General features: G+C 40.6%; 1 protein-coding gene across 1 annotated transcript; it reads right to left on the bottom strand.

Annotated features, from left to right (window-relative positions):
* Nucleotides 1–4,126: 4,126 nt before the first annotated feature.
* Nucleotides 4,127–22,794, bottom strand: LZTFL1 (leucine zipper transcription factor like 1). Its single transcript, XM_079712147.1, has 10 exons — nt 22,720–22,794; nt 16,283–16,407; nt 13,464–13,658; nt 11,893–11,953; nt 10,729–10,800; nt 9,374–9,439; nt 9,210–9,287; nt 6,557–6,733; nt 5,669–5,772; nt 4,127–4,569 (listed from the first exon to the last, which is right to left on the bottom strand). Exons 1-10 carry the CDS (start codon nt 22,720–22,722, stop codon nt 4,551–4,553), a joined length of 900 nt encoding a protein of 299 aa, XP_079568273.1. The 5' UTR covers nt 22,723–22,794; the 3' UTR covers nt 4,127–4,550.
* Nucleotides 22,795–22,944: the final 150 nt, after the last annotated feature.

Here is a 22,944-nt window from a genome sequence, read left to right as displayed (position 1 = left end):
AAAAGCAGGGGGCATAACTCTGCTGGACTTCAGACAATACTACAAAGCTACAGTAATCAAAGCACTATGGTACTGGTACAAAAACACATATAGATCAATGGAACAGAAAAGAGAGCCCAGAAATAAACCCACACACCTATGGTCAATTAATCTTTGTCAAAGGAGGCAAGAATATAAAATGGGAAAAATCCCTTCAGCAAGTGGTGCTGGGAAAGTTGGACAGCTGCATGTAAATCAATGTACTTAGAACATACCCTCACACCACACACAAAAATAAACTCAAAATGGCTTAATGACTTAAACAAAAGACATGACACCATAAAACTTCTAGAAGAGAGCATCGGCAAAACATTCTCTGACATAAATTGTACCAATGTTTTCTTAGGTCAGTCTCCCAAGGCAATAAAAATAAAAACAAAAATAAGCAAAGGGGACCTAATCAAAGTTACAAGCTTTTGCACAGCAAAGGAAACCATAAAAACAAACGAAAAGACAACCTATAGAATGGGAGAAAATATTTGCAAATGATGTGACCGACAAGGGTTTATTCTCCAAAATATATAAACCGTTCATACAGCTCAACAACAACAACAAAACAACCCAATCCAAAAATGGAAAGAATACCTAAATAGACATTTCTCTAAAGAAGACATACAGATGGCCAGTAGGCACATGAAAAGATGCTCAACATCACTATTTCTTAAAGAAATGCAAATCAAAACTACAATGAGGTAACACGTCACACCGGTCAGAATGGCCATCATTAAAAAGTCTAAAAATCACAAATGCTGGAGTGTAGGGAACCCTCCTACACTGTTGGTGGGAATGTAAGATGGTGCAGCCACTATGGAAAATGGTGTGGAGGTTCCTCAGAAAACTAAAAATAGAATTACTGTATGATCCAGCAATCCCACTCCTGAGCATATACCCAGACAAAACTATAATTCAAAAAGATACATGCACCCCTATATTCATAGTGGCACTATTCACAATAGCCAAGACATGGAAACAACACAATGTCCATCAATAGAGGAATAGATAAAGAATATGTGGTACATATATACAATGGAATACTACTCAGCCATAGAAAAGAACGAAATAATGCCATTTGCAGTAACATGGATGCAAATAGAGATTATCATACTAAGTGAAGTAAGTCAAACAGAGAAAGACAAACACCATATGATATCACTTATATGTGGAATCTAAAATATGGCACAAATGAACCTACCTATAAAACAGGAACAGACTCGCAGACATAGCAGACTTGTGATTGCCAAGGGGGAGTGGGGGAGGGAAAGGGATGGACTAAAGTTTGGGGTGAGTGGATGCAGACTATTACATTTAGAATGGATAAATGACAAGGTCCTACTGTATAGCACAGGGAACTATACCCAGTCTCCTGAGATAAACCATAATGGAAAAGAATATGAAAAAGAATGTGTGTATGTGTGTGGCTGAGCCACTTTGCTCTACAGTAGAAATTAGCACAACATTGTAAATCAACTATACTTCAACAAAAAAATAAAGATGTAAACATCTCTATTAACCCTTTCCAACTCATCAGAATGGAAATAACAAATAGCAAAGGTTTTATAAAATAGGATAACAAATCCAATGTAGAGCAATATTTTCCGTATGAGTTATATAAGACATAAACAAATGATCATTAAACATTAATATGACTCAAATGTAATACATAATGAGAAAAAATGAACACTTAAATATTGAACAGAAGAAATTAATAACAAAAACCCTTTACATTTTATTTTTGTCAATAAAGGGTCTGAGTCATAATTAAGCAGGAGCCTTGAATATTTAAGCTAAACTAAAGCTGCATTATAACAGCCACAGTTCACAGTCTATACAGCTTAGAACACTGAAAGTTCAATCAGGACTTGAGGCAACTTTCTTACAAACCCAAAATACAGCAACTAAAAAGGCTTTCTTTCTTGGTTAAATGAGATAAATCTTAAGACTAGGAAAACATTCAATAAATAAAAATTTAACATTGCATTTTGCTAGGCACATGAGTTAACACACACACACACACACACACACACACACACACACACACACACACACAGTGACAAAACCAGGCACAGAAAGTATTTATATGTGGAAGAATCATCACGTCAATTTATGTCAAAGAATATCATGTTTGTTTATCTTAATGCAGGGCCTACTTAGGTTTTAAGGTTTCATAAATACTTTTGAATTACTGAACTGCATATATAGAATATTTCAAAGTTGCTACAGAAAAAAAAAAGAAAACCAAGTTGAAATTCTACCTAGCAACATAGGTTTCTCAACATAACTTTCTTCCCTATGGACATCAAACTAAGAAACATGTAGAGAGAAAATAAATGGTTTTTGAAAGATACACAAGCCATTTAAGGAGGTCTGTTTCTGAATTACATAGAATATTCTGGTCCATAAATAATGGAATAGTTTTCAGAGAGAGAATCAGTTTTTGCCTAAAGAAATATGGGATGAGACTGGAACCCTCAGTGAAAGCTCTAAAAGGACACAGAACCCAATGAGTGACCTGAATAGTGAGGGATGGGTGAGGAACAACTATGCAGTAAGTGCTGGCTTGTTAGTGGATCTTTTCCCCTCCCTTCTCTCATTCATTCACCTTTTTAAGACTGCCTTCTGTGTCCTTTGGGGGGGAAATTATCTTACCCTTCATCATTTGTTCCTTCAGTACTTTAATATAAAACCTACAAGAAAAACAACAAATTCAAGGCTAGTATTAAGAGCTTGAATAAAGATATCAAGAAGCCTTATCCTTGGATCAGTAAACTCTTCTTGGTAAATAAAATCTTCATTTGTAAAAGTGGGATGACCTTTCTTAGCAGACGGCATTCATTTAGGGTGTGACACTCTGCTTTTGGAAGTGGGAAAAATTACTTTCTAAATAATGTGTTAAAAGTAAGTACTTTCCTTCTGAGGTATTATTGCTTTATGGACTTTATTTTGTTTATCCTTAGAGTATATTGTTGCATTACACAAGTGCAGATATGATACCTAACTTCTAATGATTTATCCAAAATCATACAAGAAAAAGCAGGACCAATGGAAATGTAATCAAAACCTCTTGAAAATGCAGTTACTGTAGATGCACATAAATAAATAAACTATAATCAAAAGTTGAATCTGAGGTCTGGTAACTGATTTTATGTTAAATAGAGGTCTTTTAAAAAGTGTTCTCGGGGCTTCCCTGGTGGCGCAGTGGTTAAGAATCCTCCTGCCAATGCAGGAGGATTCTTAACCATTGCAGGATCGAACACGGGTTCGATCCCTGGTCCAGGAAGATCCCACATGCCATGGAGCAACTAAGCCCGTGTGCCACGACTACTGAGCCTGTGCTCTAGAGCCCGTGAGCCACAACTAGTGAAGCCCGCGCACCTAGAGCCCGTGAGCCACAACTAGTGAAGCCCGCGCGCCTAGAGCCCGTGCTCCATAACAAGAGAAGCCACTGCAATGAGAAGCCCATGCACCGCAACAAAGACCCAACGCAGCCAAAAATAAATAAATAAGATAAATAAATTTATATTTTAAAAAAGTGTTCTCGGGCTTCCCTGGTGGCGCAGTGGTTGAGAGTCCGCCTGCCGATGCAGGGGACACGGGTTCGTGCCCCGGTCCGGGAAGATCCCACATGCCGCGGAGCGGCTGGGCCTGTGAGCCATGGCCGCTGAGCCTGCGCGTCCGGAGCCTGTGCTCCACAACGGGAGAGGCCACAACAGTGAGAGGCCCACATACCGCAAAAAAAAAAAAAAAAAAAAAAAGTGTTCTCATTTAACATATAATTTAAAAGAATATTCTGGAAACTGAAGTATAAAGATTACATTTATTCTGAGTCCAGATACTTTCTCAACTGTATAAGTACAGGATGGCTCTGCCTTCTCCATTAGTAATACGGACTCATAAGTTATGCTGCAAATAAATGTCTGACCCTCCTCAGCATTTAGCTAGAGAGACTGAAGGAGCTAACCGAATCCTCATGTTCACTGTTAATTTTCATTATAACTGGTAAAAATGATGCCTATAATAGATGGTATTCACATTTTCAATAAATCCATATTTTTTGATGATCACATAGAGAAAACAAATTAGATTTCATGTTAAAAAATAAGGTTTATTTGTAATAACTATCTTTAATAATTCTATATTTTTACTCTGGGGCATGCACAAGTATAGACAATGCTAGCTTTAACATGTATTGAAAAGGCGTGCTCTTTACACTAATGCAAAAGGATAAGCCTCCTCTTTACTATAAAGAATTCTCACTGCATTTGAACTAAGATTCTGGAGCACTCAGCAGAGAGGAGTTTGGGATAACAGGCCAGAATCAGTCAGTAGGTTTTCTCTCTTCTCAATTAGGTAACTGAAATAGGAACTCTAGTTCTAAATATTAGAAGGAAAGTCTAAATATTAGAAAAATAAAGAGAGGGAATACAACAAACTGCTTCAAATACATGCCTGAGGTGACAAACAGCTTGTACTTTCATGTTGTGGCAGCTTCCAGACGAAATCTTCTTCAGTTTTTAATCTTCAGGTTCATATCTGGAAAGAGATGTATATTAAATTAACAGCATAATGTCATGATACTTTTTGCTGTTGTTGTTGTTACTAAATAAGTTTACTTGAAACACCTCCCGTGACTAAACCAGTAATGTTGCATTTTTCACTTTAAATCACTGCTACAGTAGAAGTCAGATACATTCAAGGCATGACGAGGGTGACTCAGGGGATTCCTGCCACAGGTGGAGAATGGACCAGATAACTGCTGAGATACCTTCAGGTTCCAAGTTTCTACATGTGGCATCTAGATCTGTGATAGCATAGTAGATTAGGGATTCGGCGGTGATTATCTAATCGATGGCCTGATGGACACAAACAGCTGACATGGCTTTGTGAGTACAGGGTTAACAGACCCTCTTCTCTAAGGAAAAACATGATCTGGGATTCACTTTCTAGCTCTGGTACCCTGGAACCCTGATAAAGGTAAAATATCAGCTGAGTTTCCAGGCAGAACCACTGATGACAGAAATGACCCCGATTACAAGACTCCATCTGGACCAGGAGAACTGTGAACAACTATACATCCATGGTGGAAACCATGGCTTCGGCTTCCCTGGGTACAGCTGAGTTTCTCCCTCCTGGACATGCCCCTGCCTGGGCATCACGTGGCTGGACCAAAGACACTGGTCCTATGTGGGGCATGGAACTTCTAAGCCATGCTGGCTCTGGCACCCACGCATGGACCTCATTTTCTAGCACCTAAATTGTCATGTCAGAGCACAGTATGATCAGGTTGTGGGCTGCAGCAAGGACACCACTGAGGAGAAATGCCCAGTGCTGCCCTGTGTGCTTGCTGTGGTTTCTGTCAAATATCCTGCTAAGAGAATCCACGGCCAGAGTAGCCTAGTGTAGCCCTGTGTGAGGCTAAAGGTTCGGCTGAACCTGAAAAGAAACCCTGGTGGGTGTTACAGATGAGGCCTGGCCAAAGCCCCTCTGCCTTCCTCAGACACAGGCTTCTGGACTGAATGACAGAGCAACTCCCCACCGGCCTGACCTCTCCAGACACAAGGTTAGACTTAATGAAGGACAGACATCAACCCAGCAGGGAGACAATCCGAGAGGCAGGATCAGTATGGCTTACTTCGCCAATCTTTTCCTCAGGTCTTTGATTTGGTCATTCTTCTTGGTGAGAATCTCTTTCATGTTTCGATAAGCTGCTGTTTGTTGGAATTTTTTCTCTAATTCCTGCATAGTGAAAAATGTCAGCCCATTAATAAGAAATAGTTAAGGAAAGAAATAACATATTTGATGAAAATATGTATTTTTGCCCTAATTTTACTAATATTGTGCTTATTTTATTTTCTAATTTTTAAAAACATATACTCATATAAAATTAAGACTATTCAAACTTTAAAAATACATTCTTTCAAATGGGAAGCTAATAAAATAGTAACATTTCCCAAGTACAATATTAGCAAATAACTCAAACATACTATGCCATAGACATGGGAAATCTATTTGAAAAAGTAAATTCATTTTCAGGTAAAATAGCATGCTCTTTTCTCCAAATCCCAAAATACTGCCAGTATTTGAAGAGGAGGATTTTAAATTTAATTACATTTTAGCTCCCATATTCTTAGGAGTCTAACCCCTAAAGCGAAACAACCAGTTCTCCACATATCTCATATAAATTAAGAAAAAGGTATAGAACCCTTTAGAAAAAAGCCACCCATCCCTCTGCCAGCCTGTAAGAGGGCTGATCAGGAACAGCAAAATGGGTGCTCAGGGTGCCGGCTGTACGCCACCCTCAGTGGAGTATTTACCATAGAACAGAAGGAGTGTAGGTTTTTATTATCACAGATACTTTAGTGCCAAAGATGGAAGAATCTCAGTGTCCCAAATGATAAATCTTTAGAACACAAACTGCCTAATACCTTGACAAAACATGAAGTGAATCTGTAGTTGTCCAACGTTTCCCTTAGTTACACTACATTCATCACTTAATTGGATATAAACAGACAAATCTGACCTTTTCAGCCATGCTCAGCTGCTCCTGCACCCTGAGTAGGTCATGCTTGGCTGTCGCTAGATTCTCCTCCAGGGACTTCTGGTTTTCTGTCTGGTCATTAAGTGTCTTCTGAAACTCACTCTTTAAAGCAGCAACTGTGTTTTCCAAGTCACTCAACTCTTGGGCCTTTATAAAATCGTATGAAAAATACACTCACATGATTTCATGCTGACATCCTAAATAGTAACTGCTCTAGATTCAGCATCACAGGTGATGGAAACAGATGATGCTGTGTGTTGCGTGTGCATGTCAGCATCCCCCGCCAGCGTTCTCTGCCACTGCAGCCCAGTCAGGGTCACCAGCACACCCAGTTCACCCTCAGCACCCAGTGCACTGTGTCCTGAGCACAGCAGACACTCAGTGGTCACTGATTTCCAAGTATATAAAATATGATTTGTGAACTGCTGGAATTCCAAAAGAGGGACAAGAGAGGTAGGATCCTAAATTTGACAAGATTGTGTTTCCCAGAGTTGGGGTGGCAAATAGGCTTCATTTTTGAAAAGTCAAGGTAAAAAAATCCTGGTGAAGAATTTTTAATGATACAGATGGAAAAATAATAAAATTAATACAATTTATACAAAAAATGTAACAGACATGTTTTACAATATTATGAGAGCCTAATTAATGCTTACTGATTATATGGCTTGCTGAATTTACAAGATTTTAAGTTTTTTACATTAATTCGATATGCACATATTTGTACACTTCGTCAGTGTAATATAAGCAGCTGGATCTTCTCTCTACCTGGATCATGTTTTTATTTATTTATTTATTTATTTATTTATTTATATTTATTTATTTTTTATTAGTTTCTGCTTTATAACAAAGTGAATCAGTTATACATATACATCTGTTCCCATATCCCTTCCCTCTTGCGTCTCCCTCCCTCCCACCCTCCCTATCCCACCCCTCCAGGCTGGATCATGTTTTTAACTAGATAAAATTTATAAAAGACAAAAGTTATATTAATGACAGGAAAATGGTCTATAATTGCTAACTATGAAGACGAAGTACTACTATCAACAAAAGAAGAATTCCTTATTTTTGAAATCTGGTTTTTAAAAAGATTTTATTTCACTGCATCTAGTGAAGGCCTGTACGCATTTTGCTTTTGCCAAATCTTAAAAGTAAAATTGGAGCAAAGCCTTCAATGGCTTTTAAAACAAATTCATCATCCGAAAATGTTGGCAACTGGTTTACTTTTGAGAAACTAAAGCTGTTCTGGAGTATTTAGCTGTTTTATGGTCCTTGGTATATAATGATTGAAATTTATGGTCCTTGGTATATAATGATTGAAAATCATATATATTTCCTTTTGTTTTAGCCATATAAGAAGCATCCTTTTATTTAAAAAATACCTACAGATAAGATAATGTAATGTCTAAGACTGGCTTCAAAAAAACATGGGTGGGGACTTCCCCAGTGGCACAGTGGTTAAGAATCTGCCTGCCAATGCAGGGGACACGGGTTCGAGCCCTGGTCCGGGAAGATCCCACATGCTGCGGAGCAACTAAGCTCGTGCACCACAACTACTGAGCCTGCACTCTGGAGCCCGCAAGCCACAACTACTGAGCCCACGAGCCACAACTACTGAGCCCGTGAGCCACAACTACTGAAGCCTGTGCGCCTAGAGCCCATGCTCCGCAATGAGAAGCCACCACAATGAGAAGCCCACGCTCGCTGCAACTAGAGAAAGCCTGTGCACAGCAATGAAGACCCAACGCACCCAAAAAATAAATTAATTAAAAAAAAAAAAAAAAAACATGGGGGAAGGGAGAAGAAACTATAGGTAAATATGAAACCAGACTGGCCATGTCTTGATGATTGACTGGTAAAGCAGAGCGATGAGTACCTGGGGTGCATTACACTATTCTCTCTACTCTTGTATATGTTTGAAATTTTCCATAGAAAAAGTATAACCAAAGTCTAATGAAGTAAGTTTGGGGATTGTTTAGGAGACATTTACAATGGCACTACAACCACTAGAAAAGCCAGTGCTGCAATGAAAATTCACTCAAATGGTCCTGCTGACAGGATCCTATTACAGCATCTAATCTCAATGGAAAGGCCAAAGGAGGCAGAACTGAGCACACGATGACTTCCAGGGTGGAGTGATACTCAGTCATTCCATTCAGACAAGCTTGGAGAACTTCACTGGATTTCACTGTATTACAGAAGCACAGCTAGATATAGGTGGATTAGAAGATGCATGACTAGTAAATTCATTCTGTTTTGTCACACTCACCGAAGGGCAACTTAAGTAATAATAAGTTCTGTATAATAATAACTAAAAACTCTTCCTTTCTTCCCGTTGTAATTGGAAGGGCAAAGTGAAAGGGAGAAGAACTTTTAAAAAATAAATTTAAGCATATCTCATATGCCAATGGGCTCTGGGACATGTGAAGCACATGAGCTGTGTATCTGCCCCCACTTCCCTCAGCAGGCTCTCACCTGGCCTTTCCTGGACAAGTTTGTCTCGATGCAGAATTACAGAGGTGGCCTCCCTCTCAGGGAGTGGCTGGCTGTGGGGCATAATATCAATAGTAGCTAAGACTTAATATAAGTTTATAACTTGATCATCTAGAAAATGTGAAAATGCTAAAACTGATTTCACCTTTTGAGTTCCTTGATCAGTCTGTAAATCTTGCAGTGCTCTTTCTAGTTTTGACTTCTCATCCAATGCATTTGTTGCCTATAATCAAGATTAAACAAAATACATTCAGTATTTAGTCTGTAAGTAACTCTTTCAATAATTTTGTTAAAGTATTTCTCGGTTACCTGTGTTTCAAGGGTCTTCAGCCTTGACTTGAATTTCTCATTCTCTTCTTGAAGTCTTAAAATTTCCTTTTTGAGTAAATTCAAGTTTTATTATGTTAGCCAAAGTATTTTTAATCCTTGAAATTATTTGTTTCACTTAAAAATTTAATTTTTATATTAAATTTAAATTACATAAAAGCTCAGAAGTCTGCATGCCCTGGTTACTGGTAATATTCCAGTTTTACCCAGCCCACCAACCTCAACACGTATGAGTCATCTCTGGCTCTAAGACTTCAAGTTCCTTCTTTTGCAGTCTCTCAGGCTTTTTTCAGCCCTCTACTCTCAGCCTTTTTGCAAAGTCCCCCTCCCCTGCCATCTCTCACCTAGCTGATCCTGCAACTCTTGGGTTTGTTCTCAGCCTACACTGTACACCACTTGCCGCTTATCCTCAAGACACAATCTTCATCATTCTATACCCTGTGCCCAGCCCCTAAGTGGTTCCAACTGAGCTGAGGTCCAAGGGCCTTGCTCATCAGCAGCTCTGTCACAAGCATCACCTGTCAGTGCGGTCTCACTTCTTACTACACCCCAGCACGTGCAGCATTGCCCAGCTGGAGAGCCTGAACTCTGCTCCAAGGCATGCCAGCCTCCTCTCTGCCTCTGACTGCTGCCCACTCTGTTGTTCCTCTGCTGGCCATACCATTTCTCTTCCCTCTGACAATTCAATCTGCTACACCTTTCAGCCCAGCTCAGGCACCACCTTACCCAATAGCCTGTACTCAACTACTCTTATCCACATGGAAATGTGTCTTCTCTGCCACCCTGTGGCACCTTTGGCACCAGGTTAGTGGCAACTGTGGCACACAGGTTAGCAGTCTGCTGTCTCTGTTTCTAGAATATTAGTTATCCCTTCCCAATGAGACTACAAGGTTTTTGAGGGCAAAAGGCCAGGTATTACTTTTCTTTTTATGTAACAATATCTTCTAGCATAATGCTGAGAACACAAGAGTCATGAAAAATAGTTGTATATCAGTAATTAATCTTTATAAACCTCTTAATTAAAAAATCCCTTCATTGTTATTACAGCTCATAAACTTCAAATGCCCATCAATAAACACTTTACAAAATTCTATGCTCTTCACTTCATTATGAAAAGATGCAATCAAGAGCTGCTTCAGACTCTCTGGGAGTTAAGTGTGCCCTCTTCTGGCCCACCAGGTACCATTAAGTACAACTACTGTGATGGGCTAATTACCCTCAGTGGACCAAAGCCTGAATCAACACCTTCCACCCAGTCTCTCTACCCTAGAGCTGGGTAGGCAGTGAGCATACATCCTTAGAGAGTTTGCCATTTCTCAAAATGATGGCAACATTACCTTGTTTAGGAGTTCTGCTGTTCCACCTTCGTTAAGTGGAGCAAGTTTTGGCTTTATGTTATCTACAATGGGCTGAAACAAAACAAAGAAACCAAACTGAAATCACCACTGAATAAAACACGTGTAATCACTGAACTCTTGTACTTTCTAAGTGGAAGACACTGTGTAAACATATTCACTGAGATGTCAGCTAGATTTTCATTGCTTTGGATCTCTGCTACACCCTAGTGCTTAGGACAGTGCCTGGCCCACAGTGCCCAATGCAAATTAGAGATAAAAACGAAACCCATTCTCCTTGTATCTTTAAAAAAAACCCAAAAAACAGGTGGAAGAGAAAGGAGGGAGGGAAGGTACTCAAAGCCAGAGCCGATAAAGATCCTAGTATCTAGGGACTGGGATTTTAAACTGTGGGAGCTAAAACAGAGATTTCTGCATGAACCCCAGAAAAACTGTAATAATGATGAGGATTTAGGTAAACTACATTACAGATGAGTAACTTGACACAAACATTCTGGCAGTTTAGCAATATGCATTAAAACAAAACAATTCATGCCCTCTGACCTAGAAATTTCTTAGCTAGAAATATGTTCCAAAGGAATAATTAGAAAATTGTTTTGTACGTGTATGTTCATGGATTGATCTTGGCAGTGTTTTATCATGTAACACCACAGAGGATTTATGGTGCATCTACACAATGGAATGCTAAGTGGTCACTGCAGGTAATGAGAATGATTAAAGAGACAAGCAGGTAACTACTAGTACTGTCTCCACTTGACAGATGAGGGGAATGAGGCTCAGCCATCTCAGGTAACCTGCTCAAGGTCGCACAGCTGAGGAGTGACAGTGCCAGGATGCATGCCCCCAAAGCCTGTGTTCCGCATCATCTGAGTGAAGAGCTTGCATGGCTGGGAGGCGGGTGGACTGCAGGGATGTTGTGTGCGTGCGCATGCGTGTGTGAGGTAGTAGACAAAAACAAGTTTTTCATAGTTACTTCCAAAACTTATCTTCTTTCACCTAAAAATCTGAGAGGCAAGCTTGGAATTCTGATCTTGAGTTGAATGCTTTTCCTTGAGAGTTCTCACTTTAATCTCTGAATGCTCTGAGCAACTTGAGGATTTTAAACACTGGCTATTAAGGTATGGACTGATAAGGACCAAAAATTACCTTTTTATTTGAAGATGTAAATTCTGCTTTTTCAAATTCTGCAACTTGTTCCAATAATTCTCTTGAAGACAAAAACAAATATGAAAAAATATTTGTTTAGAATAGACTTGTATCATACACACAAGAAGAATAAAAGCAAGACTTCCCTGGTGGTCCAGCGGTTAAGACTCTGTGTTCCCAATGCGGGGGGCTCAGGTTCGATCCCTGGTCAGGGAACTAGATTCTGTGCGCTTCAACTAAAAAAAGATCCCGCATGCCACAACAAAGATCCTGCGTGCCACAACTAAGACCTGGCACAGCCAAATAAATAAATAAATAAAATTTAGAAAGAAGAAAAAGAAGAATAAAAGCACTGGTACCAATCTATTACATGCCAGAAACAACAGAGCAAGATGAACAAAACTTCACCACATCAAAAATATTTAGTTACTAATGGTCGAGAACCTAAGTTCCATGCACTCAAAATTGAATCTCCATAGCACCTACTATTTTGTACCTACTGAGTGTACAATATAATCGCTAGAACTAAATTACAATGTTAATACAACTATGTCTGAAATTTGTAGTCAACACTGTATTTTTGAGGTGCTATAGGGAAATTGCTCTATAATATACATTGTTAGCTAGTAGAGGTTCAAGGAAAACTGATTTTTAATAGAGTAGCCTCAGAAAAATAAAATTAGTTCACATCTACTGAAAAAGAGTATGGTAAATTCTCAAGGAAGACAGATGGTTTGGGGGTGATCCACCTGAACATTTCCTTTTATTTGCAAAGGTACCTGGGGGCTGACTATACAAAAGCTTACAGAGTGAATGGCAGTAACTACTCTCCTAAGCTTCTTAATAGGTCAGTTTCTCAAAGTTTTCTCACCAGTTATCTACTGAGAGTTGGTGAAGCTAAATGGTTTCCTTCCCTACCCAAGGCCACAGCCAGTGTTGTTAAGCACTGTCCGCAAGCCGCGCTGCACCTGTGCTTAGCAAACGGCCCCTGGGCTCAATATCAGTCTTTCCAGATCTCTGGCATGACTTTTCTTAGACCGAGTTTCAATTTCATTGACTTTACCATATTTTTTAAAAATTAATGAGCTTTTTGATATAGTTCAGATAATAAAACTTTTTTTAAACTTTCCCTATTTTAAAGATCAGTATATAATTTTAATGCAATTATTTAGAAATAAACTTCCAATACTACTAAGTGTGATTTTATGGTATTTGAATTAACTTTTCAACTGTTTCATGATCTTTTTTTCTTAGTTGACCTATTTCTGAAGACTTATTATAATACTGATCAGGCTAACCAGGGATACCATATGGAATAATTAATTATAGCCTTAAGAGCAATCTCATAAATCTCAGAGGCCTTTATAACACCTAGGAATAGTGGAAACAGGGCATTTTGAAGAGGATGCTGAGTGGCACCTAAGAGATCACTTAGTAACTGGATGCTCTTCTGTTACCTTACCCAAGTTTTCTCACGCACCAGGTCCAAGCAAAGCAGCAAAGATACTCACTAACTTTTAAGTTCATGCTTGGGCCTCTACTGTCATAACTGTGGATACAAATTTTAGTACCTGTTTTCAAGTTCAGAGATGTCTGTCTGTAGCTTGAGGTACCACTTCTCAGCTTGTGAGAAAAGCTGCCGCAGAAGTAGCACATTGGTGTAGGCCGTGTTGATGAGCTCAGACTCCACCTCGCTGTGGACCACGGCCTGTAACCCATTCAAGACTTCAGAGACTTCATCTATGGTGAAGGTCTCCTCCACCAGCCTGAAAAACAACCACAATCCAAAACCTCTGGATAAACAACAACAACTATTTACAAAGTAAGAGAAAACTAAGAAACCCACACCATGTCATCTGAGGCAGCGGCCCTCAACCTTTTGTGGAAGACAACTGTTCCATGGACCGGGGGGTGGGGGGATGGTTTCAGGATGATTCAAGCTCATTACATTTATTGTGCACTTTATTTCTATTATTATTACATTGCAATGTATAACGAAATAATTATACAACTCACCGTAATGCAGAATCAGTGGGAGCCCTGAGCTTGTTTTCACTTGCCACTCACTGATAGGGTTTTCATATGAGTCTGCAAGTAACTGATTTATTACGGTCCTTGTGCAGTCAAATCTCTCTGCTAATGATAATCTGTATTTGCAGCTGCTCCCCAGCGCTAGCATCACTGCCTCAGCTCCACCTCAGATCATCAGGCATTAAATTCTCATAAGCACAACCTAGATCCCTCGCATGCACAGTTCACAGTAGGGTTTGTGCTCCTATGAGAATCTAATGCCGCTGCTGATCTGACAGGAGGCGGAGCTCAGGCAGTAATGTGAGCGAAGGGGAGCGGCTGTAAATACAGATGAAGCTTCGCTTGCTCGCCCGCCTGCCCGCCGCTCACCTCCTGCTGTCCGGCCCGGTTCCTAACAGGACACAGACTGGTACCAGTCCATGGCCCAGGGGTTGGGGACCCCTGATCTAAGGGATTAAAGGGTTTAGTGAAAGTCCCTCTGGAAATTATCTTCTTTATTAATAAAACAGTTTGAAAATAATTTAAGCTCAATTAATTTTTGATGTCTATTTAAATGATTAAACTGTGATTCGCTCTTCAAATGTGCACATTCTTTAACACAAGTACGTGCTCAGAAACATTCCCCAAACTATCTACTTTTTTCTTTAGCTTTTCAGTGAAAAACTTTTTTACTTTAATCTCCCCTAAAATTAGTTTTATCACATTTAATTATTTCATAAGTCACCTGAGAGGTGTAATTTCTCCTTTCTTTATATCATTTGTCTAGCATTTCGATGACTGAATGACCATTCACATGTTAGTAAATGCCTATAAGAAAATCAATGGTAATTATATATTGCTTCTCTTAGCATTCTTGAGACCCAAAAGAAAAAAAACCCCTAACTTCATTAAACCTCCATTAAAAACAAACATCATCAAAAGGATTAAAGATCAACTCTTCCACAGAAAACGTTTGTGTTGGAAGGGAACTCTGGAGCCATTTTTTTCAATTCCCTCACTTCACAGATGGAACACAGGCTCAGAAGGTGGTGGTGACTTGCCCATGGTCCCAACTCCACAATCATTTCCAACAATCTCAGGAACATGCCCAACAGCTGAATTCTTGAGAAAGCTTCCACGCATGCCTCCTACGATCGATGACAGTTTTATGGTAACACAGTCTCCTCCGCTCCCTGCCTCCAGCCTCAAAGCCTTTTATCCCTCAGATGCTCAGCAGATGAAGAGCTACAGCCCCGACCTCAGGTCATCTTCTCCATCATTCCAAAAGGACATAATGAAGGGAGTCACACCAAACTTTTATTTGATTTACCATTCTTTAACGTTTCATTTACCCAGCAGAATTTAACCACTCTAAAAAAACCAAAACTTTATTTTTGATGCAAGTCCTTATTAAATATATTAACAATCTTTCTATATTCTTTAATAGAACAAAGCAAATCTGCTTAAAAATGTTTTTTTTTTTTGAGCAACCCAAGTTCATTATTATGAACAGCAGTTAAGGTACTCCAATGTGTAAAGTAAATAATGGGTACCTTCTCTGGCTGTCTCACAGACTCACCAATCAGATTGCTGCTTACCTCTGCTGTGGGTTAGGAAGCCAGATTATCAGATTAGAATAATGGATCGAACAGGTAACAGTCTACAGCTGAGGGTCTCTGCTACTGAGTGAAATTAATGACTTTATCACAGTTACAGATCACTTGGAGACCGTTTTCATTTATGTCTTGACATTTAAGTGTGCCAAAATCTGATCCCCAAGTAATCTGATGTCTCTTTATTATTCAGTCCTTTTGGTTGGCTTCCCTATTATCCTCTATTACTAAATTTTCTATGGACTTTTATTATCTTCCACTATTGGTCCAACTAAACTAATTATCATCTCTTGCTACAAATCAACTAATAATTTTGGTACTAGTCAGCAAGCTTTTCATGGTTTCCTGCTGTTTTCTCTTCTTCTAATTCTTCAACATAAACTGCATAGGTGTTTTCTTGCTAACTGCCATGTCTTATGGCTCTAATCTTTTAATTAATAACTCAAGTAATTAAGGTTCTGGAATCTTTAATACAGCAAGCCAATCAGTAACCCACAAGCACTTCACAATTTCCTGACTGCCCTTCTGAAACTTTGCAATCCCTCAATTATCATTATATGCGTGTTTAGTAATAGATTGCTCCCACCACAATCTGATTTCTTGAGTTTCACATATCCATAAGGCTTAGTGTAGCTGCTCTCAATGAATAATTGATCATGATATCCTGGCAATGGTTTGTAAGGCCTCTCTGCTACAGCACCCCCATACTGGCCACCAGAAGGGATCCATGTTCCTTCCCACTGAGTTTCCTTAGAATTCTCTGATACCTGCTCTCCTTGAGGTCCTGGAAGCAGGAATCTACAGTTTTGAGTCTCAAGCCTCTTTTTGAACGAGCAAAACGCATGTAATTAATAACTTCATTTTGATGGTGCTCATTTAGACCCAACTCTGCCTGAAAAAAAAAAGAATTTAATTGTTAGTCTTGAAGATATAATAAAGGAACCAACAATGACAACATACAGGTTATACTGTGGTGGAGACTGGTAGATGTCCACTAAATTCTGTTCTTCCCATCTTCCCAGACACATGGCTGCCCAACTAGAAAACACTCCCCAGCCCTCCGTGAAGTCAGGTGTGGCCACATGACTACTTCTCAGCAATGGATGTGAGCAGAAGAATAAGAGCTATTTCTAAAGCCTGGGACTTAAGACACGGGGCACACCTTTGCCACACCCTATTTCTCTGAAACCTGGGGGTGGTGACTCCACTGAACCATGCGGACAGCACAATGCCCTGGGGGCTGGGGGAGCGGCAAGCTGAAAGGGACTGGTATCCCTGGAACAACTTTGTGGAGCAGCACTGACCTCGTACCTAACTGTGATGAGCAGTGAGAGGGCCGTTAAGCACGAGATAAATAAATTTCTGTATTCTTTTTTTTTTAAAACCTTTATTGAATTTGTTACAATATTAGTTTTTTGTTTTTTTTTTTTGTTTTTTTTTTGCGTTATGCTGGCCTCTTACTGTTGTGGCCTCTCCCATCGTGGAGCACAGGCTCCGGACACGCAGGCTCAGCGGCCATGGCTCACGGGCCCAGCTGCTCCGCGGCATGTGGGATCTTCCCGGACTGGGGCACAAACCCACGTCCCCTGCATCGGCAGGCGGACTCTCAACCACTGCACCACCAGGGAAGCCCAGTTTTTTTTTTTTTTTAATAAATTTATTTATTTTTGGCTGAGTTGGGTCTTTGTTGCGGTGCATGGGCTTCTCATTGCATTGGCTTCTCTTGTTGTGGAGCACGGGCTCTAGGCACGCGGGCTCAGTAGTTGCAGCTCATGGGCTCTAGAGTGCAGGCTCAGTAGTTGTAGCTCATGGGCTTAGTTGCTCTGCGGCATGTGGGATCTTCCCGGACCAGGGCTCGAACCCGTGTCCCTTGCATTGGCAGGCAGATTCTTAACCACTGTGCCACCAGGGAAGCCCAAACTTCTGTATTCTTTAAGGTACTGGGTTTTTTTCTTTTTTTTTTTAAATCTCTATTACAGCAACTTAACCTTATCCCATCTCACACAGCTTTAAAAAATATTTGGTTTTGAAACAGCCACTATTTGGTCTTGATTTTAAACCAGATGAGAGCTTGACAACTATAAGCTAGAAATTAATGAAGCTTTTTCATTTTATAGCTATACTGAAAATTAAAGAAGGAAATTATAAAAGTGAACATCTAATGCAGGGGACTGAATAAGTCAGGATTATCTTTATTTTAAGAATAACCTGTCTATGGGAGACAAAGGTCTAACTCTCATTCTCAAGGTCACTGGGCATGACCTCCTTCACCCCCCAAGCCCCACACCATGGCTTTGCTGCATCTACATACATCCTTACCTCCTCTCAGCAGTTTCCATTCCCTGAGAACAGAAGTCTACAAGGGCCATGACCTTGTCCCTCTGGTTCCCTGAGTATCCCCAGGACGACTCATAGTGCCTGGCACACAACAGACATGTGCCTGACAAGTGAACTGAGAGAGTTCCTCCTTTTGAAGGCCATCGTGGCCTTAATCTGTTCTCTTTCAAGCTCCTGGGGGACTTTATTGAACCAATTATTCCCAGTCTCAACTCTCTATAGGTTTCTTCTTCCCCTCGGACCATAGAGAAGACTGTGTACATAAATCTCACTCATGCTAAAAAAATACAAAACCGGAAATTCCCTCCAGCTACTGCTGCATTTCTCTACTTCCCTTCTACTCTTGCTGTCTCCATTCTATATGCTGTTCAAACTGCCTTTGCAAAGCTCACCAGCAACTTCTTAATAACAAATCCAACTACCGTGGCTGATGCTTTTCTGTCCACTGACCTGCTCCATACTTTGGCTGCTAACCCCACCTCCCTTCTTGATCTCATCTGTAGGCTCCCCTTGGGCTTGCCTCTTAAGTAGCTGTACTTCCCAGGGCCCTGCCTGGGGACCCTTACTCTTGTCATTCTATATCCTCTCCTTGATGACATGATCTATCTCAAGGTGTCAACTGTTATCTATATGCATCTGACTCTCAAATATAACAGGCTGGCCTACAGACGTGTACCCCCAACCGCAGGATGAACGGCTCTAACAAGTCTTTTTCTCCCCCACATTGTTTTTAATATTTCTACAATTCAGGATGTTAAAGTTCAATAATTTAAGAATTACCCAAGATATTACGATGTTCTCTAATGGTCATTTATCCAGTAGACTAATGTTTCAGAACAACCAGTTGAGGTATTTTGACCAATGTAAACCAACACATTTGAGATATGTACTTACCTTAAATTTCATGATTTTACCTTATTTGATTAACTAAGATCTTGCCTTAGAGCTAGACAACATGAATGGAAAGACGTTTCTTACGTTTTGGTTTATACTGATTATTAGCCAACTCCCTAAACTAATGACGAACATTAGAAATAATAATAGTAATGATGATAACAGCTAAAAGTCATTCAGAGGTTACAATGTGCCAGGCATGACCTCATTTAATCCTCAATACAACCCTATGATAAAGGTAGTATAAACCTGCTTTACAGGGACTTCCCTGGTGGTCCAGTGGGTAGGACCCCGTGCTCCCAATGCAGGGGGCCTGGGTTCGATCCATGGTCGGGGAACTAGATCCTGCACGCCACAACTAAGACCCAGAGCAGCCAAAATAAATAAATAATAAATTAATTAATTTTTAAAAAACCCTACTTTACAGATAGAAAACTGAGATACAGAGAAGAAAGATTTTCTATGCTACTGAAATAGGTAAGTGGGAGAGCAGGGATCTGAACCAGGCAGTCTAACTCCACAGCCCCCACTCAACTTGGCTGTTTCAAATCCTTTTTGGAAAATGTCAGAGTTTAAATAAATAAAAGAACACAAACATGTTATAGTTGCATATGCACCTGAGTTGTGACAAGACAGATCTCCACCAGGCATTTGAAAAAAGAACTGAATACCTACATTAGAAAAGATGTTATCTCTTATAGTCACGTAAGTATGGGCAAGAATATCCTACAATTGGAAATAACTCAAAACAATGTCACATCTTGCTAAAAAAAATCCCATAAACAAATTTTCAATTATTCTTCCTTGTTTATAGTATTAAATTCATAAGGCCTCCATACTCCCAAACTCTTTCTCTAACCCCGTTTCCCAGGATTCTACCATAAGGACACTCTACTTCAGTCAGACTAGTCTGCTCATCAGAAGCATGATTTAACATTTCCTGCTTATACTTTCACTCTCATTACCCCAATCCTTGACTAAAAGTACCTCCCCATTCTTATTCAAGAATCTGAACCCAACCCAGTGGTGTGCTGGTAAATGCTTAACAACAGGCTTTTGGGTGGGGGGGTATGAAACTGATTTGTGGCCCTTGCTGATTTCTGTGGTATAAAAACTCCCAGCATGGCTGATTTCAAGCTACTAAGGTAATGTCACTGAATACAGAGATGAGAAGAAATGCACACGATTGGCTCTCACCAGCCAGTACGAGCATGCTGCAGAAAATCACCAAATTCCTACCCATCCTTCAAGACCAAACCTGTTTTATCTACTCTGTGAAGCCTCCCAATATGCCCTCAGTAACTCTAGTTATGCCTTCCTCCAAAAATTAGCACATATCACCTCTGCTACTCATTTGGCAACACCACAGACTAATTACTACCTTGTACTATTAGTAGTCTTTTTTTCCAGGTGTTGCTCCTTCAAGTAGACTGTAAGCTCCTGAGGGCCTGATTCATTTCTTATACCACACAGCTTCTCGTACAGTACCTTGTGCAGAGTAAGTGGCCAATTCAAATCTGTTAATTATTTTCTCTTCAGTCAAGAAAAGTCGTGACTGTCCCAAGACCAAGAACAAAAAAATTACAAAAACTGAGGATGAACTTTAGGACAAAAGACAGAAAAGTTCCTCTAAAATGGATGAAGAAAGGGAGCAGAAATAAGCAGCTGAGTTCAGTAGGAGGAACAGCATTAGCCCAGGAAACAGCACTCATAAACCTTTGCTTCCCCATACGCACATATGTACACTATATGTACACGAATCACATCATTAGAGAGAAAACGGAATGGGTTGATGTATGGTGTAAGTAGAGAAAGCACTGGATTAAAAACCAAATTTAAGCCTAGCTATGCAACTTTCTGTTAGCAAATCACAACCTCACTGACACCAGTTTTGTCAGCTGTTAAATCAGAGAAGATATGATGATCACCTGTAAAATATGTAGAGATAGTGGGAGGTATCCAAATAGGGAAATCAGAATTTGTCTGAATTTTGTTGCAGAAAGATTCTATTAAAAAAAATAGCTAAAACACAGAGCAAGAATCCTACCAGAGCATTGCCAAGCTAGTGTCCTGAAATTGTGCCATAAAGTGAGGGGAGAGTGGTGAAGGTACCAGAAATGGTTCCCTATTCCTGACCATACCCCAAAGTCCATATACAGCTTTACCATGAGAAGTATAAGGATGAAAATGTAATGATAAAAATGAACACAATCTAATAAAACCTATTATATACTGAATGCTTAATATTTTAACAGGTACTGGGCTATTTGTTCTATATGCATTATCTCATTTATCATTTTAACAACCCAAGTATACTTATTATCTGCAATTTACTAATGAAGAAACTGAGCCTGACTCCAAAACCTCAGTCGTTAAGCAAACTGATAGAAAGGAATTACAGAAGACAGAATGGGAGCAAATGTCAACCTTCTTGTGACATCACCATCATTTTTTCAACTTGTTCCTGATATTTTAGGGAAATCAAGAGAATGAGAGGGACAAGCTCAAGCAGGGTAGGGAATAGTCTGTTTTGTTCACAGCTGTACCCTCAGCTGCAAGAGAGTGCTTGGGACATAGCGTGGGCTAAATAGCAATTCTGGTTGCTGAGGTATTTTAGTAGCCCATTTCAGTGGTGCCCCCAACCCTGGAGTCATCTTTTTTTCTGAACACTTCAGTACTGTGCCTTCTTCTAAGAACGGTTGCTATTTAAGTTGGCATTCTAAAAGAGACATGTACCAAAATGTTCATAGCAGCTCTATAATAGCTCTACAATAGCCCGGAGATGGAAACAACCTAAGTGTCCATCATCGGATGAATGGATAAAGAAGATGTGGCACATATATACAATGGAATATTACTCAGCCATAAAAAGAAACGAAACTGAGCTATTTGTAATGAGGTGGATAGACCTAGAGTCTGTCATACAGAGTGAAGTAAGTCAGAAAGAGAAAGACAAATACCGTATGCTAACACATATATATGGAATTTAAGAAAAAAAAATGTCATGAAGAACCTAGGGGTAAAACAGGAATAAAGACACAGACCTACTTGAGAATGGACTTGAGGATATGGGGAAGGGGAAGGGTAAGCTGTGACAAAGCGAAAGAGAGGCATGGACATATATACAGTACCAAACATAAGGTAGATAGATAGTGGGAAGCAGCCGCATAGCACAGGGAGATCGGCTCGGTGCTTTGTGACCGCCTGGAGGGGTGGGATGGGGAGGGTGGGAGGGAGGGAGACGCAGGAGGGAAGGGATGTGGGAACAGATGTATATGTATGACTGATTCACTTTGTTATAAAGCAGAAATAAAAAAAAAATAAGTTGGCATTCTATATACGCTGGAGTGATTCATGGGATATGTTCTAGCATACAGGAAAAACGTGCCTTCTTTTGAACAGGTCAAAACACAAGAAACGTCACTCAAGTTTTCACAGCTATAAAATAGGGGCTGGGACTCTTACAGTCACTCTCACATCAAGAAGTTGTATTCAATCACGTTCTTCGTCCTCGGCTCGTTAACATAATTAATGCTGCCAAAGGGGGTGGGGGTGTGGGGTGTGTGTGTGTGTGTGTGTGCGTGCGTCTGCGAGCGCATAAACTTGGAGTTTTTGGAATCGAATGAGAATCCCGCTTTGAGCCTTCTGCTGGCAGCCGGTTCCCTCCAGTTCTCTTCGTCAGCCACCTGTGAAGAGTGACTTGGCCCGGGCACCTCAGGCAGGGGCACCTCAGGCAGGGGCGAGGAATGAAGCGAGGCGGCGGAGCGCGGCTGCTAGGAGAGGGCTCCACCTAGGATTATCCCGGAAGGGCTTCGGCCGAGGCTAACAGAGCCTCTCGCACCCGGCGCAGCCTCCCCTCCTCAGGGAGGCCCAGGGCCGGACTCAGACCCGCTGCAGGCCAGGGCATCACTCCGGGGTCCCGGCTCTGCATCTCTCCTCGGCGCGGGCCGGCGTTACCCGGCCGGCTACTCACCATGGCGGCGGACAGGAGTCAGCGGTCTGGAAAAGCGGGAGAAGCCAGGCGCAGCTTCGCCAGGCCCGGCGTCTCCAAGGGAAGTTGGACCGCAGAGGACGCGGAGGGAAGGCGGGTTGTTTAGAAGCCTCCGGTTGCTAATGGCAACCGACGCACGTGACCCTGGAATCATGCACTTTTACTGGTCCTCAAGATCACGCGACAGGAAGTGCCTTGTGACCGGCC

The sequence above is a fragment of the Hyperoodon ampullatus genome (assembly GCF_949752795.1).
Source record: "Hyperoodon ampullatus genome assembly, chromosome: 10".
Taxonomy (NCBI): Eukaryota; Metazoa; Chordata; class Mammalia; order Artiodactyla; family Ziphiidae; genus Hyperoodon; species Hyperoodon ampullatus.
The sequence above is the reverse complement of the archived record's forward strand: the minus strand, read 5'-3'. Positions and strand labels throughout refer to the sequence as shown.

Bases quoted from the DNA above. Each gene is read 5' to 3' on its own strand.
- LZTFL1 (XM_079712147.1), bottom strand. The intron at 11,954-13,463 runs GTACTAAAATTT...TTTGTCTTCAAG, and splicing joins ATCTCTGAACTTGAAAACAG to AGAATTATTGGAACAAGTTG. The intron at 6,734-9,209 runs GTGAAATCAGTT...TATTTTTCATAC, and splicing joins CTGATCAAGGAACTCAAAAG to GATTTTATAAAGGCCCAAGA.